This window comes from Salmo salar, chromosome ssa04 (genome assembly GCF_905237065.1).
Source record: "Salmo salar chromosome ssa04, Ssal_v3.1, whole genome shotgun sequence".
Lineage (NCBI taxonomy): Eukaryota > Metazoa > Chordata > Actinopteri > Salmoniformes > Salmonidae > Salmo > Salmo salar.
Genome location: NC_059445.1, coordinates 54,940,339 through 54,956,701, shown reverse-complemented (window position 1 = coordinate 54,956,701; position 16,363 = coordinate 54,940,339). Strand labels below are relative to the sequence as shown.

General features: G+C 41.4%; 1 protein-coding gene across 1 annotated transcript in view; it reads right to left on the bottom strand.

Moving 5' to 3' along the window:
• LOC106603527 (protein EURL homolog) overlaps positions 1 to 16,363 on the bottom strand; it is a 57,982-nt gene that overhangs the window by 9,754 nt on the left and 31,865 nt on the right. The window contains exon 3 of the mRNA XM_014197345.2: positions 12,035 to 12,568. Coding sequence (XP_014052820.1) covers positions 12,035 to 12,568 — 534 coding nt within the window. The remainder of the gene's footprint in view (positions 1 to 12,034; positions 12,569 to 16,363) is intronic.

Here is a 16,363-nt window from a genome sequence, read left to right as displayed (position 1 = left end):
AATTTTCCATTTAAAGAAATTGCCTATTTATTAATTACTACATTTAGAGAACATTAGATAGTAAATCCAGAGCTTCTTACCCTTTCTTCGATTTGGCAGTCTTATCCAGATCATCATGGCATTTGTAGTTCTTTATGATAGCCACATTAGCAGCTAATTAGCATGTCATCTTGGGGGGTTAAATTCAGGCGCATATATTGATAAAAAAAAGTCACCTTGTTCGAGAAAGATTTACATGGTTATCAAAACGTCACGCCAGGGTAAGCCTACACGAAACACAAACCTTATTTTAAGTTTCTAAAATCCCCTATGGGAAAAATGGTGGGGAAATGATTGGAACCATTTCCCTGTTTGACCACTAGGTTTTATGGGTATTATGAGTTGTACTGTGGAATTCTGTAGGCTTCTGTAGCCATGGCAAATGACAGTATAGCGCCAAAACTACCAAGTTGATTTATGACTTCTAGAATGGTTTAATTATACAGTTGAAGTCAGAAGTTTACATACACCTTAGCCAAATACATTTAAACTCAGTTTATCACAATTCCTGACATGTTTCTCCTAGTAACAATTCCCCGTCTTAGGTCAGTTAGGATCACCACTTTATTTTAAGAATGTGAAATGTCAGAATAATAGTAGAGAAAATGATACATTTCAGCTTTTATTTCTTTCATCACATTCCCAGTGGGTCAATTAGTATTTGGTAGCATTGCCTTTAAATTGTTTAATTTGGGTGAAACATTTTGGGTAGCCTTCTACGAGCTTCCCACAATAAGTTGGGTAAATTTTGGCCCATTTCTCCTGACAGAGCTGGTGTAACTGAGTCAGGTTTGTAGGCCTCCTTGCTCACACAGGCTTTTTCAGTTCTTCCAACAAATGTTCTATAGGATTGAGGTCAGGGCTTTGTGATGATCACTCCAATACATTGACTTTGTTGTCCTTAAGCCATTTTGCCACAACTTTGGATGTATGCTTGGGGTCATTGTCCATTTGGAAGACCCATTTACAACCAAGCTTTACCTTCCTGACTGATGTCTTGAGATGTTGCTTCAATACATCCACATAATTTTCCTCATGATGCCATCTATTTTGTGAAGTGCACCAGTCCCTCCTGCAGAAAAGCACCCACACAACATGATGCTGCCACCCCCGTGCTTCACGGTTGGGATGATGTTCTTCAATTGTAACAATTGTTGGAAAAATTACTTGTGTCATGCACAAAGTAGATGTCCTAACAGACTTGCCAAAACTATAGTTTGTTAACATGAATTTTGTGGAGTGGTTGAAAAACGAGTTTTAAATGACTCCAACCTAAGTGTACAGTGCCTTGCGAAAGTATTCGGCCCCCTTGAACTTTTCGACCTTTTGCCACATTTCAGGCTTCAAACAAAGATATAAAACTGTAATTTTTTGTGAAGAATCAACAACAAGTGGGACACAATTATGAAGTGGAACGAAATTTATTGGATATTTCAAACTTTTTTAACAAATAAAAAACGGAAAAATTGGGCGTGCAAAATTATTCAGCCCCTTTACTTTCAGTGCAGCAAACTCTCTCCAGAAGTTCAGTGAGGATCTCTGAATGATCCAATGTTGACCTAAATGACTAATGATGATAAATAGAATCCACCTGTGTGTAATCAAGTCTCCGTATAAATGCACCTGCTCTGTGATAGTCTCAGAGGTTCGTTTAAAGCGCAGAGAGCATCATGAAGAACAAGGAACACACCAGGCAGGTCCGAGATACTGTTGTGGAGAAGTTTAAAGCCGGATTTGGATACAAAAAGATTTCCCAAGCTTTAAACATCCCAAGGAGCACTGTGCAAGCGATAATATTGAAATGGAAGGAGTATCAGACCACTGCAAATCTACGAAGACCCGGCCATCCCTCTAAACTTTCAGCTCATACAAGGAGAAGACTGATCAGAGATGCAGCCAAGAGGCCCATGATCACTCTGGATGAACTGCAGAGATCTACAGCTGAGGTGGGAGACTCTGTCCATAGGACAACAATCAGTCGTATACTGCACAAATCTGGCCTTTATGGAAGAGTGGCAAGAAGAAAGCCATTTCTTAAAGATATCCATAAAAAGTGTCGTTTAAAGTTTGCCACTAGCCACCTGGGAGACACACCAAACATGTGGAAGAAGGTGCTCTGGTCAGATGAAACCAAAATCGAACTTTTTGGCAACAATGCAAAAACGTTATGTTTGGCGTAAAAGCAACACAGCTCATCACCCTGAACACACCATCCCCACTGTCAAACATGGTGGTGGCAGCATCATGGTTTGGGCCTGCTTTTCTTCAGCAGGGGCAGGGAAGATGGTTAAAATTGATGGGAAGATGGATGGAGCCAAATACAGGACCATTCTGGAAGAAAACCTGATGGAGTCTGCAAAAGACCTGAGACTGGGACGGAGATTTGTCTTCCAACAAGACAATGATCCAAAACATAAAGCAAAATCTACAATGGAATGGTTCACAAATAAACATACCCAGGTGTTAGAATGGCCAAGTCAAAGTCCAGACCTGAATCCAATCGAGAATCTGTGGAAAGAACTGAAAACTGCTGTTCACAAACGCTCTCCATCCAACCTCACTGAGCTCGAGCTGCTTTGCAAGGAGGAATGGGCAAAAATTTCAGTCTCTCGATGTGCAAAACTGATAGAGACATACCCCAAGCGACTTACAGCTGTAATCGCAGCAAAAGGTGGCGCTACAAAGTATTAATTAAAGGGGCTGAATAAACGAAAAGTTGAATAAAAAAATCAAAGAAAGCCTAAAGCAAAAGGTCGAAAAGTTCAAGGGGGCCGAATACTTTCGCAAGGCACTGTATGTAAACTTCCGACTTCAACTGTATGCCCAGACTTTTCACTGTATTTAACAAAAATGTATATTGTGTTAAATTGGGAGTCATCGTCAGTTATTCCCATATACATTTATAACTGTCACTTTAGTGTTAGTTTCCTTACATTTTGCATCATTCCATTCCATTGTTAGTTTACCTGTCTCTCCTCTCTCACGTTTGTGTGGTTTTTCCTGAGGATCGCTAGCAATAGTGGATCATATTAGGCTAACATATTACAAGTTGTGCAATAATTTGGGACATGTAGCCTATTTTAATCATTATGGAAGGCAGACCATACGTAGCAGCAAACCTGGAGCACGTTTCACGATGGCTGGACTGTTGTCATCACAGTTCCATGATTAGTGCTGATTATTCAGGTAGATTTTTAGGACTACTGATCAACCCCTATTGTACACTTCTCACCTAATATTTCATGGATTGAACAATTTATTATGGCAAACTACTATTTCTTAAGTCTGAATCGGGCCTTTGTTGCATAGCAACAACAAACTATGCAGAAACAGAGAGAGAAAAGCTAAGGGTCTGAAAGTTACTGTCATAATTTACAAAGGAAAGGAATTCTATAAACTACCTGAAAGTGTCAGCGTCCTTGAGAGAGATTCATCCTCTCTCCAAGAGGGCGTGTAGCAGACACAAACAATCTTGGTACTGTGACATGGCATGGAGAACCCAAGGACACTTTATGAGGTAGGACTAAGAATAACTTTTCTCTGGACAAATTGAGAGTGTGGTGGTGTGGGGAAAGGAGGAAGAGTGGTGGCTGAGGAGGAATGTGTGAGGATGCACTAAAAACTGGGCCCTGGCCTGCGTCACTACATTGTCTTGTCCACCATTAATAAGTAGGGGAAATGGAAGAGATAGCAGACTCCATATAACAAAGATCACAGAGACCAGATAAGAGGAGAAAAAGGGGTGCATTGCATCCCATCTGTTTTCCTCCCTCCCTTTTCAACATCCCTCCTCCCACTCAATGCCACTCTGCAGAGGCTCTAGACTCACGTGGTCATATCTCCAAAATCACGTCGTTGTCACGCCTCCCTCGGAGGCCTGGTGAACTTTGTATTGCAAAAAGGTGTTGAATGGTCCGCGGCAAGATTTTGATTGGATGTTGTCTTTCAAGAACCCTCCCCCACACGCCCGTAGAAGGGGTGCTGTGTGTTATGTGCATCACTGTTTTCCGTCCGGGTAGTTGTCTATTCTAGTTTAACCTGTTGGGGATAGGGGGCAGTATTTGCACAGCCGGATAAAAAACGTACCCGATTTAATCTGGTTACTACTCCTGCCCAGTAACTAGAATATGCATATAATTGTTTGATTTGGTAGAAAACCCCCTAAAGTTTCTAAAACTGTTTGAATGGTGTCTGAGTATAACAGAACTCATTTGGCAGGCCAAAACCTGAGAAGATTCCAAACAGGAAGCGCTCTCTCTGACTATTTCTTGGCCTTCTTGATCATCTCTAACCAAAACAGGGGATCTCTGGCATAACGTGACATTTTCTAACGCTCCCATAGGCTCTCAGAAGGCGCCAGAACGATGAATGGTGACTTTGCAGGCCATGGCTGAAAAACAGTAGCGCATTTGGATAGTGGTCGATCTGAGAACAATGAGACTGAGGCGCGTGCACGAGCCGACACCATGTTTTTATTGATTGGTCTTTGAACAAAAACAGGGTTTCCCGGTCGGAATATTATCGCTTTTTTACGAGAAAAATCGCATAAAAATTTATTTTAACCTCTATGGGCTAGGTGGGACGCTTGCGTAACAGCCACTGGCAGCCTGTGGCGCGATTTTCAAAACGTTAAAAATCCTATTACTTCAATTTCTCAAACATATGACTATTTTACAGCTATTTAAAGACAAGACTCTCGTTAATCTAACCACAATGTCCGATTTCAAAAAGGCTTTACAACGAAAGCAAAACATTAGATTATGTCAGCAGAGTACCAAGCCAGAAATAATCAGACACCCATTTTTCAAGCCAGCATATAATGTCACCAAAACCCAGAAGACAGCTAAATGCAGCACTCACCTTTGATGATCTTCATCAGATGACAACCCTAGGACATTATGTTATACAATACATGCATGTTTTGTTCAATCAAGTTCATATTTATATCAAAAACCAGCTTTTACATTAGCATGTGACGTTCAGAACTAGCATACCCCCGCAAACTTCCGGGGAATTCGCTAACATTTTACTAAATTACTCACGATAAACGTTCACAAAAAGCATAACAATTATTTTAAGAATTATAGATACAGACCTCCTCTATGCACTCGATATGTCCGATTTTAAAATAGCTTTTTGGTGAAAGCACATTTTGCAATATTCTAAGTACATAGCCCAGGCATCACGGGCTCGCTTATTTAGACACCCGGCAAGTTTAGCACTCACCATAATCATATTTACTATTATAAAAGTTTGATTACCTTTTGTTGTCTTCGTCAGAATGCACACCCAGGACTGCTACTTCAATAACAAATGTTGGTTTGGTCCAAAATAATCCATCGTTATATCCGAATAGCGGCGTTTTGTTCGTGCGTTCCAGACACTATCCGGAATAGTAAAGAAGTGTCGCGCGCATGGCGCAATTCGTGACAATTAAAATCTTAAATATTCCATTACCGTACCTCGAAGCATGTCAACCGCTGTTTAAAATCAATTTTTACGACATTTTTCTCGTAGAAAAGCGATAATATTCCGACAGGGAATCTCCTTTTCGGCAAACAGAGGAAAAAATCCCAAAGGCGGGGGCGGTCGGGTCACGCGCATAAGCCCAGTGTCCCTTGATCGGCCACTTGAGAAAGGCGATAATGTGTTTCAGCCTGGGGCTGGAATGACGACATTCTGTTTTTTCCCGGGCTCTGAGCGCCTATGGACGACGTGGGAAGTGTCACGTTAGAGCAGAGATCCTTAGTAAATGATAGAGATGGAAAAGAAGTTCAAGAAATGGTCAGACAGGCCACTTCCTGTAAAGGAATCTCTCAGGTTTTGACCTGCCATTTGAGTTCTGTTATACTCACAGACACCATTCAAACAGTTTTAGAAAATTTAGGGTGTTTTCTATCCATATGTAATAAGTATATGCATATTCTAGTTACTGGGTAGGAGTGGTAACCAGATTAAATCGGGTATGTTTTTTATCCAGCCGTGTCAATACTGCCCCCTAGCCCTAACAGGTTAAACAGCGTTTGACATGCTTCGAAGTACGGTAATGGAATATTTTGAAATGTTTTGTCACGAAACGCGTCGGGCGCGTCACCCTTCGGATAGTGTCTTGAACGTACGAACAAAACGCCGCTATTTGGATATAACTATGGATTATTTGGAACCAAACCAACATTTGTTATTGAAGTAGAAGTCCTGGGAGTGCATTCTGACGAAGAACAGCAAAGGTAATAACATTTTTCTAATAGTAATTCTGAGTTTGGTGAGTACCACACTTGGTGGGTGTCAAAATAGCTAGCCATGATGGCCGGGCTATCTACTCAGAATATTGCAAAATGTGCTTTCACCGAAAAGCTATTTTAAAATCGGACATAGCGATTGCATAAAGGAGTTCTGTATCTATAATCCTTAACCTCTATGGGCTAGGTGGGACGCTAGCGTGCCACCCGTGGTGCACTCCATCAACAGCAGGTGCATTTCAAGAGCGGCAAATTTGAATCCAAATAAATGTCAAAATTCAAATTTTTCAAAAATACAACTATTTTACACCATTTGAAAGATAAACATCTCCTTAATCTAACCACGTTTTACGATTTCAAAAAGGTTTTACGGCGAAAGCATAAATTTAGAGTATGTTAGGACAGTACATTTACAAGAGTTGTGTGTAATGTTTTGTCAAGTCAAAGACAGGGTCACCAAAACCATAAAACCAGCTAAAATGATGCACTAACCTTTTACAATCTCCATCAGATGACACTCCTAGGACATTATGTTAGACAATGCATGCATTTTTAGTTCTATCAAGTTCATATTTATATCCAAAAACAGCGTTTTACTATGGCATTGATGTTGAGGAAATCGTTTCCCTCCAATAACCGGCAGTCAAGTCAGCGTCACAAATTAAATAATTAAAATTAGAAAACATTGGTAAAATATTATATTGTCATTTAAAGAATTATAGATTTACATCTCTTGAACGCAATCAACTTGCCAGATTTAAAAATAACCTTACTGGGAAATCACACTTTGCAATAATCTGAGCACTGCGCCCAGAAAAATACGCGTTGCGATACAGACTAGACGTCATGTTGGGGAGATCTAAAATCGAAAATACTATGTAAATAATCCATTACCTTTGATTCTCTTCATCAGATGTCACTTCCAGGTATCACAGGTCCATAACGAATGTAGTTTTGTTCAAAAAAGCTCATCATTTATGTCCAAAAATCTCCGTCTTGTTCGCGCATGATCTAAGCCAGCCGGACTTCTCGTCATGAACGAGGGGAAAAAATATATTTCCGTTCGTTCAAACATGTCAAACGTTGTATAGCATAAATCATTAGGGCCTTTTTAACCAGAACATGAATAATATTCAAGGTGGACGAATGCATACTCTTTTATAACGTATTGGAACGAGGGTACCCAACATGAACTCGCGCGCCAGGTGTCTAATGGGACATCATCGTTCCATGGCTCTTGTTCGGTCAGATCTCCCTCCAGATGACTCAAAACACTTTGTAAAGGCTGGTGACATCTAGTGGAAGCAATAGGAAGTGCCAAAATATTCCTAAACCCCTGTGTTTTTCAATGGGATAGGTTTAAAGTCAATACAACACATCAGGTATCCACTTCCTGTCAGAAAATGTCTCAGGGTTTTGCCTGCCAAATGAGTTCTGTTATACTCACAGACACCATTCAAACAGTTTTAGAAACTTTAGAGTGTTTTCTATCCATATATAATAAGTATATGCATATTCTAGTTACTGGGTAGGATTAGTAACCAGATTAAATCGGGTACATTTTTTTTATCCAGATGTGCAAATGCTGCCCCCCTAGCCCTAACAGGTTAAAATAATTGTTATGTTTTTTGTGAACGTTTATCGTGAGTAATTTAGTAAATTCACGGGAAGTGTTCGGTGGGAATGCTAGTCACATGCTAATGTAAAAAGCTGGTTTTTGATATAAATATGAACTTGATTGAACAAAACATGCATGTATTGTATAACATAATGTCCTAGGAGTGTCATCTGATGAAGATCATCGAAGGTTAGTGCTGCATTTAGCTGTGGTTTTGGGTTTTGTGACATTACATGCTAGCTTGAAAAATGGGTGTCTGATTATTTCTGGCTGGGTACTCTGCTGACATAATCTAATGTTTTGCTTTCGTTGTAAAGCCTTTTTGAAATCGGACAGTGTGGTTAGATTAACGAGAGTCTTGTCTTTAAAATGGTGTAAAATAGTCATATGTTTGAGAAATTGAAGTAATAGCATTTCTAAGGTATTTGAATATCGCGCCACGGGATTCCACTGGCTGTTGAGGTGGGACGCAAGCGTTCTAAGCCACTCTGGTGACAAACACTTGTCCATTCGTCTGAATTTGTTCTGTTCACATGGCTGCGCTTTGCTGACACTGAAAATATCTTGAAGATTGCCCATTATTTAGATTTTGTAAGGACCCAAAAAACAAGGCAGTGGCAGTACCTATTCAAATAAGTAAATAAGTACATTTTGAAAATGTTAAACTATTCATTATTAGCTAGATAGCTGGCTACAATAGGTCACTTTGTAGGCTAAATGTCTTCAGCTAGCTAACTTCATATTAGCTATCTATCTTGATGTAATCATTGTAAATTAAAAACAATCTCCAAATGCATTTGTAGATAACAGTTAAAGAAGTAGTGTTGTCACAACACCAGAATTTTGACTTCGATACCGCTACCAGGTTTAGTATCACAATACTCAATACCGTCACAATACTCAATACCGTCACAATACTCAATACCAAAACGATACCACGGCAAAAGAATAAGGCACAACATGGCAATTGGTCCAGACCGATAAACTCAGCTATTGCTCTGTTCAACTGTCTTGCATCTTTTGAGTTCAATATCATTACTTTAAAAAAAAATTCAGAGACAGTCAATGACTCAATTATACAAATATACAATCAATTTGACTTTGTTTTTACCAAATCTAACTAAATTATGGTAATAATTTATTTGAATGGTAAATCTCTATTGATAAACTGGGTAAATCAAGATGTAGCCCAGGCTTGTGCACAATACAGATGAATGCATATTCAATAGGTGTGTGCATGCATTGAGTTATTGAGCTTGTTTTGGCTGATTTCATGGGGCTACAGATGCCAAACAAACAATATTTTTCCCTTCCAGTTGGGACTTAATTTTATTGTACTGATCAACAACATTTGCATAAAAGTAATAGATCATATTTGGGAGAGACGTGAGAGAGACTGAATAAGTGTATGAAAAGTTTTTGTGGGAAATCAACTTTGAAATCAGCATATTTTGCATTATGGTTAGCAAGGAAAGTTAGCCTACAAAGCTGGAAGCTACCAGTATCTTCTTCCATTGTAAAGTATTTTAGCCAATATAGACATTGTTTTCCGAATAGTAATTAACAGTTCCAACATTTCGACATGCCGTGTCGCATTATTCAAGACTTAACTTCTGTGCAGCATGAGGGGAGCTAACATGATGCAGCTCAGATTCCCAGTGCAGGCTAGCAATGAGTAAGTGGAGCATGCACGGTGCGAGCTATAATAAGGGGTTGACTGCTCTGATAGACAGGCTTGATCTGTGAGACACATGACACAGGAGTACCTGAAGCAACAAAAATTCTAGTACCGAACCGCTTTTCATGTTCTAGTATCAAAAGAGTAGCGAAGTTTCGGTATACCGTGCAACACTACATGAAAGAGGGTGAAACTGCAGCTCCAGCTACAGTAAAGGGAGAGTGTAGGCTACTGGACAGGACAGTGTAGGCTACTGGATATGGCAGGTCATTTTGTGGGAGGATATTATGAAAAGATTGTCCAGTTCCAGTCCCTAGAGGGGAAAACTTTGAGGACAGAGAGATAATAGCAACATCATATTCAGTGGTGTCTAATTTAAATATAATGAAGCCTGTTTCTTTGTGATGTTTCTGTCCTCAGACATGGAAAGCTGTAAAAGCCTTTTTGCATATGAAGAGAGGTCCCAATGAATATCACAACAAACTTAGGGTATATCCTATATGCCATGGGTTATATGTGTAGGCCTATGTTAGCAAATGTTGTATATAAAAAAATATAGTGAAACATCACACACACACACACACAATGTATAAACCTATTGGAGTTGGAGCAGGACAACCCTGCTGGAGGTCTGCTGGGTGTAGCAGGGTTCTGTTTCAGCCCAGCATTAACACACCAGGATTCAACTTATCAAATCTAAAGAGTTCATAATCAAGTGTGCCATTGCTGGGCTGGAATAGAAGTCTGCTCACCCAGTAGATCAGGGACCAGTGGAGCAAGGTTGGCTACCGCTGGTATGGAGTTTTTTTGGTTCACCTGAAATTATGCTTTAGTAATAATAGCTTACATGTTACTACTCAATGATCTATTGTTATTTAGACTAAGATGTCTAATCTTTACATACAAGTTCACTTATATGTACATTCTGAAGTGATGAAGTGTTGATTCTTTGAAGTGAAGCGAGTGTTTGAACTTGTTTTAATTGTTCAACTATTATTCAAAATTAACTAATGTCAATGTTGATTAACCACATCACAATCCTGCAATAAAGAGGGGAAAGGGTTCTGTCTCTAACGTGTCAGTGTTGTATTCTAAAATTAGTCCAGTTGTATGATCCTTTTTGTCTAGTTGTAAGATTTCCAATCTGTTTTATTTGATTGTCACTCTCTCTCAGTATATCAGCTCTGTGAATCCAATCTGCAGCTTATCATATGGCATGCATCGCCAATGCAGCCATAAGCCTACAGTATGGTGACATTACTGGCCTTATTGGCATCTGAAGCAGAGAATAGCTAAACTCACACATTGTTTACAAGTTAAACTATATGCTCTCAATTTCAACTGATACCATAACAATAGACAATGTATAGGAGGCCAACCATATACCAGACTCTGTACATGCCTTTTAAGCGCTGACATATAACATTCAGTGCAAATCCAACCCTTGTAATTTAGTTACAGTATATGAAAATAAGGAGATGACAATTAGGCTACTGGAGATCAGCATTACAGGTAACATTTAATGAGGTTCATTTAATTTCCTTCATTTGAGCAAAATTATTGCAGTTCCCATAGAAACAGACACAGTACATGGTTGCTCTATGTATCACTGACCCTGGAAAGCTAGCAACTGGGCTAACACAGCTAACCTTTCAGATCAATAATATGCTGTTTTTATTCACATTTTGTTGGCTATATAGTAGCTAGCTAGCTAGTTATACCTAGGTAGTTTACAAAGTTGGTTGACTTTTCTCAAAACGAACCTCATTATGGCTAGCTACTTGTCCCTCATGCTAGCCTATACAGCCAAATATCACTTCAGAAACGTCAAAATATTGATATGGCCAGCATTGTAGACCATTTCTCCCCTCTTGTTGCAGCTTTAGCTCATCTCGAAATAACAGTGAAATGCTGTCAAAACCAGTGTGCTGCAAAAACGTTCTAAAATGTTTTGTCACCCGTGCTTGTTTTGTTGAAATGTTTAGTCCTCACACACTGTTGCACCTACAGCACTAATCTGGTGAGCACCTTTGGAGCACCACCCAAACAAGACATTTGATTGGTTTGAAGTGTTGCGAGGCGTCACAGATTTACAGCGGGTTCTGACCCCTCTTTAGAGGATTTCTTCCATGGAACTTCCCCAGGCTTCCCATTTTAGGGAAGCCTAGTTCACGAGGAGCCTATAGAGGCTCAGAAACCAGCTAAATAACACTCTGGCTACAGTCTGACTTATCTACCCTTCTCCTAAAATGGTGCACTCTTTCCGCGAGGCTCCATCTAGCCACGCTTATGCTACACCAATACAATGCTTTGAATCAATGGGGGGAGTGAACGAGAGCACACTTCTGGAGAATAGAGGGGTAGAGAGAATCTGACCACAACCAGTGTGGTGTTTTAGGAATGGAGGAAGGCTAGTTACTGTTTGTGGTGTAAAGTAAATGAGGCTGACTGTGAACTCACACTCGTCTCTGCTGTGACCATTGTTTGAATGCAGTGTCTGGTGGTCTCCTCCAGAAGACTGGCTGTGGCTGCGGTGAAGAAGGCCCCTCCTCCCTGTGACCCCCCACAGGGCCCCGAGGCCGCGCCTGTCCTCCAGTAGCCCCAGCTCCTCGGCCGAGTGGCACTCCAGCATGCCCGTGGCGTAGTCCGGCAGCCCTTCTGCCCCCATCCCCTGGTTCCAGCGTGGGGTGTAGCGGGGTACCTGGGCGTCCAACTGGGGCAGTAGTTTACGGTCTCCATTCTGGCTGTAGCAGAGGAGCTGGTGCTTGCCCCCCCGGCAGCCAGGACTCCCCTCTGAGCTGACAGAGTCTTTGTTCTGGGCGTACTGCACGATGCGGCTGATCTTCTGGCTAAGGGCCAGCTTCATGCCCTCGTAGGGACTGCGGGAGACCTTGGAGCGGGACAGCTTCTGGTTGGCAATGAGGTGGTACTTCTCAAAACACTCCCGGTGGCCCCGTAGGGATTTGGTGTGCAGGAGGGTGGCATGAGAGACACCTGGAGGGAGCAATCAGTTAAAGAAGACAATTAGTTACATGTTCTATTTAGCAATCAATGCTATATGTATATCAAAGCATTGGATACATTTCTATGAAACAGAGGTCTAAGAACTGAAATGAGGTGCTGTTGGCTTTGCTCTTTTTTCAAAGTCAAGCCACTAAAGATATATTTTTTGTCTTCTTTTTTTGTTGTAATTTTTACCCCCTTTATCACCCCAATTTCGTGATTATGATCTTGTCTCATTGCTGCAACTCCCCAACGGGCCTGGGAGAGGCGAAGGTCGAGTCATGCACCATCCGAAACATGACCCGCCAAGCCGCACTTCTTAGCACGGAAGCCAGCTGCACCAATGTATCGGTGGAAACACCGTTGAGCTAACAACCGAAAGTCAGCCTGCAGGCGCCCGGCCCACCACAAGGAGTCGCTAGAATGCGATGAGCCAAGTAAAGTCCCCCTGGCCAAACCCTCTCCTAACCCGGACGATGCTGGACCAATTGTGTGCCACCTTATGAGACTCCCAGTCACGGCCGGTTGTTACACAGCCTGGGATCGAACCCCAGGCTGTAGTGACGCCACAACACTGCGTCGCAGTGCCTTAGACCGCTGCGCCACTCGGGAGGCACCACTGCATATTTCAATGACTTCCTGCTCTAGATGCTTTTCTCAAAGGACCTAAAACTATAAAACGGTATTACAGTACTAACCTATTATTTATTTTTTAGAATGTACCTACTGAAAGCAGCCTAAAAGGCAGATTTAAGTATTTTAATGTCTAGAGCAGGGCTGCCCAACCCTCTTCCTGGAGATCTACTGTCCTGTGGGTTTTCAGTCCAACCCTAATTTAAACACACCTGATTCTACTAATTAGCTGCTCAACAAGACCTTAACTAGCTGAATCAGATATGCTAAATTATGGTTGGACAGAAAACCTACAGGACAGTAGATCTCCAGGAAGAGGGCTGGGCAGCCCTGGTCTAGGGGATAGTGGGCTTCTGAACCAGGGAGAGAGCAGAGATGGGAGAGATTTACCCATCTTAAATGGACAGATACCCACTAGGCTGAATTTTGTCTCACCTCAATATCTAAAATGGCTTTTCAAAGATAGGCCAACACTGCATTTTAGGTTCACAGAATTTGTAAAAGAAGAACAGAGTCAAGTAGGCTACCATCTTTGCAAAGATAAAAGCTTTGACCCTCCTTTTTAAGGACATTACTTAAATCCTTCTGAAGAATCTCATTGAGTAACTATTTAAGAGAAGTTGCAAGAGAAGTTGCTCTGCTGTGGTGTGTACGCTCCAGAGAGTGAGGGTATTTGAGTCATAATAACAGAGCCTCCAGCTTCCTCAGAAGGAGAGGTTTACCACAACATTTCCTCAACTCAGACTGCAAGAGGCCATTCACTCTCTAACCCACTTAACACAGAAGAAATGCGGGAGAATTTACCACATATACCACACCCAAATTCAAAAATCACCTTAAAGTAACCTGGGGGCAGTGTTGTGGATTGGCAATGGTGTAAACACTGAATGCAGTGTGTGAGAACAAGTTAGCAAGCAAGCTAGTGGGTGTGTTGTACAAGCATTGTCTTCAGTCTTTTTCCTCCTGGCCTACATTTCTATCACGCAGACAGACATGCTGGAACATGAAACTAGGGGATTAGTCAACGTCAAGACACAGTGAGAGGCAGTAAAGCGGATGCTTGTTAGGTAAGTTCACCGCAAACACACCTCTAGGAAAGAGAGGAGATGTAAGAAGGCATACGGCCACCAAATGACTAGCCTATTGCACTAGGCCTATACAATAACTATAAATATGCAAAGTCAGAATTCAGTCCATATCAGTCATCAGAAAGCATTAGCCTCAACTTTAAGAAAAAGGATTTAAAAAAGTGAGAGATCAAACTAAATCAGGTCAACATGATCAGGCCATTTCCTAGTGTGTTACATTAATGGTCAGGGCCAACAACAGGAAGACACACTTAACTATAGCCATATCCCAGACAAAGAGGAAGACCTTCAGCCAACCTAGTTCACTCGCACGCACAGCGAGCAGCTTGGCTGCCTGTAACAGAATACAGAGAAAAGCAAACAGGAAAGCATCAAGTTGTTCAACGCTGTAGGATTTAAGACACAATAACCGACTTGCTTGTGTTAACCAACCCCATGACACACAAGGTAAAGTAAAAAAAATAAACGCAGTATTCTTGTTTAAGAACAATTTGGCCTATACAATCATTGTGTGAGTGAGTGAGTGAGTGAGTGAGAGAGAGAGAGAGAGAGAGAGAGTGTGTGTGTGCCCTGAGAGACAGCTCTGTGGTGGATTAGTCTTATATACTTGAGGCTTGGAAAGCTGGCCTGGGACAGTGTTGTGTCTGTGTCGCTGGCTACAGAAGATTCCCTAAATACCCAACCTGCTCAGCAGTTACCAGGGTCTCCATAAGCCGCCCAGCCAAGAGCAATGCCTTAAGCCCGATCAGATAAATCAGGCATCGACTACTGACGCGTCTGTCCCATTTAAAATACAAATAAAATACATTTAAAAAACAGTCCCAACGGTCAAATCACAGGCCCACAAACAGAGCAGTGTACCAGCCCAGAGCCAAGCAGCTTAGCAGCTATGGATATTGGCTAGCAATACTCTTTCTGTCACACAAACAAACACCATTCAGCGGTGAGTAAACGTCTCAGACAGTGGCAGTCAACTCGTCAGGGAAATAAGTAGCAGCATAACACTGCAGCTAATGAGCAACAGGCTTGTGTGAACACAGAACACTGGCCTGTGAATCATCCTTCTGTTAGCTTTAGCACATCTCCGGTTCAAGCAGTTTACCTGGCCTTCAGAGAAACAAAGCCACAGAGCAGCCTCATCATCCAAGCATTGTGCAAAACATTCACCATGCCGACAGAGTCAGACTCATGTTTGAATGGTGTCTGAGTAAAAGCAAAGGGAGCATAGATAGCAGAGGAACGATCAGTGAGTAACTCCTGTTTGGATTGAACGCTGTCTAAGTAAAAGCATATATAGGGCAGGTAAATATTACATGAGGAATGATCTGTCATCATGCTATATGGTGAGTAAGTAACTCCAACCCGAAACGCTACAGCTAATCCCAGAGGCTAAGGAAGCAGAGAGACATGATCCATTCAGAATGCAGAATTCTGCATTTTTCCCACACTGGATTTATTATTTATTTCCTTTTTACACAGGACAAAAAATGTGTGTTGCATTCTGAAAAACGCAGGTATACTGACCATGACACTCAATGTTGATATTTAAATAGACTCGCTGTGATTATCCGAAAAGTGTCATCCAAAACACACGCTTTGTCTCTGCGGCAGTGTGGGACGGGTGTGTGTGGCGGAAGATGTAGTCAGTGGCATTTTCGTTGCTAGGTACTGCATGTATAAACCGCTGGAATTTTGAAGAAAAGCTTGAATAATTGGAATGGCTAGCCAACAAACAATGACAAGTCAATTAACACAACAAAAAAACTATAAAAAAGGTTCTTTAACCCCTCCGCAAATTGAAATGAAAGTGAGACAGAGAGGAGACAGACGGAGACCGAGAAAGGGACAGAGATCGCTGCAACAGAAACAGCTAGGGTAGAAGAGAATGCTGTACCTAATGCTAATCTCCCACAGAAATGGCTTCACATGAAGGAAAAAGTAGTACATGGTGTGTCAGGGAAACATATTGTATGTTTATGTGAGAAGTGTGGGAAAAAATAATTCCTTCACCACAGGCTGCGCAACCTATTAGAAAATTGCATAAAAACGCCATGCAGATCGACCA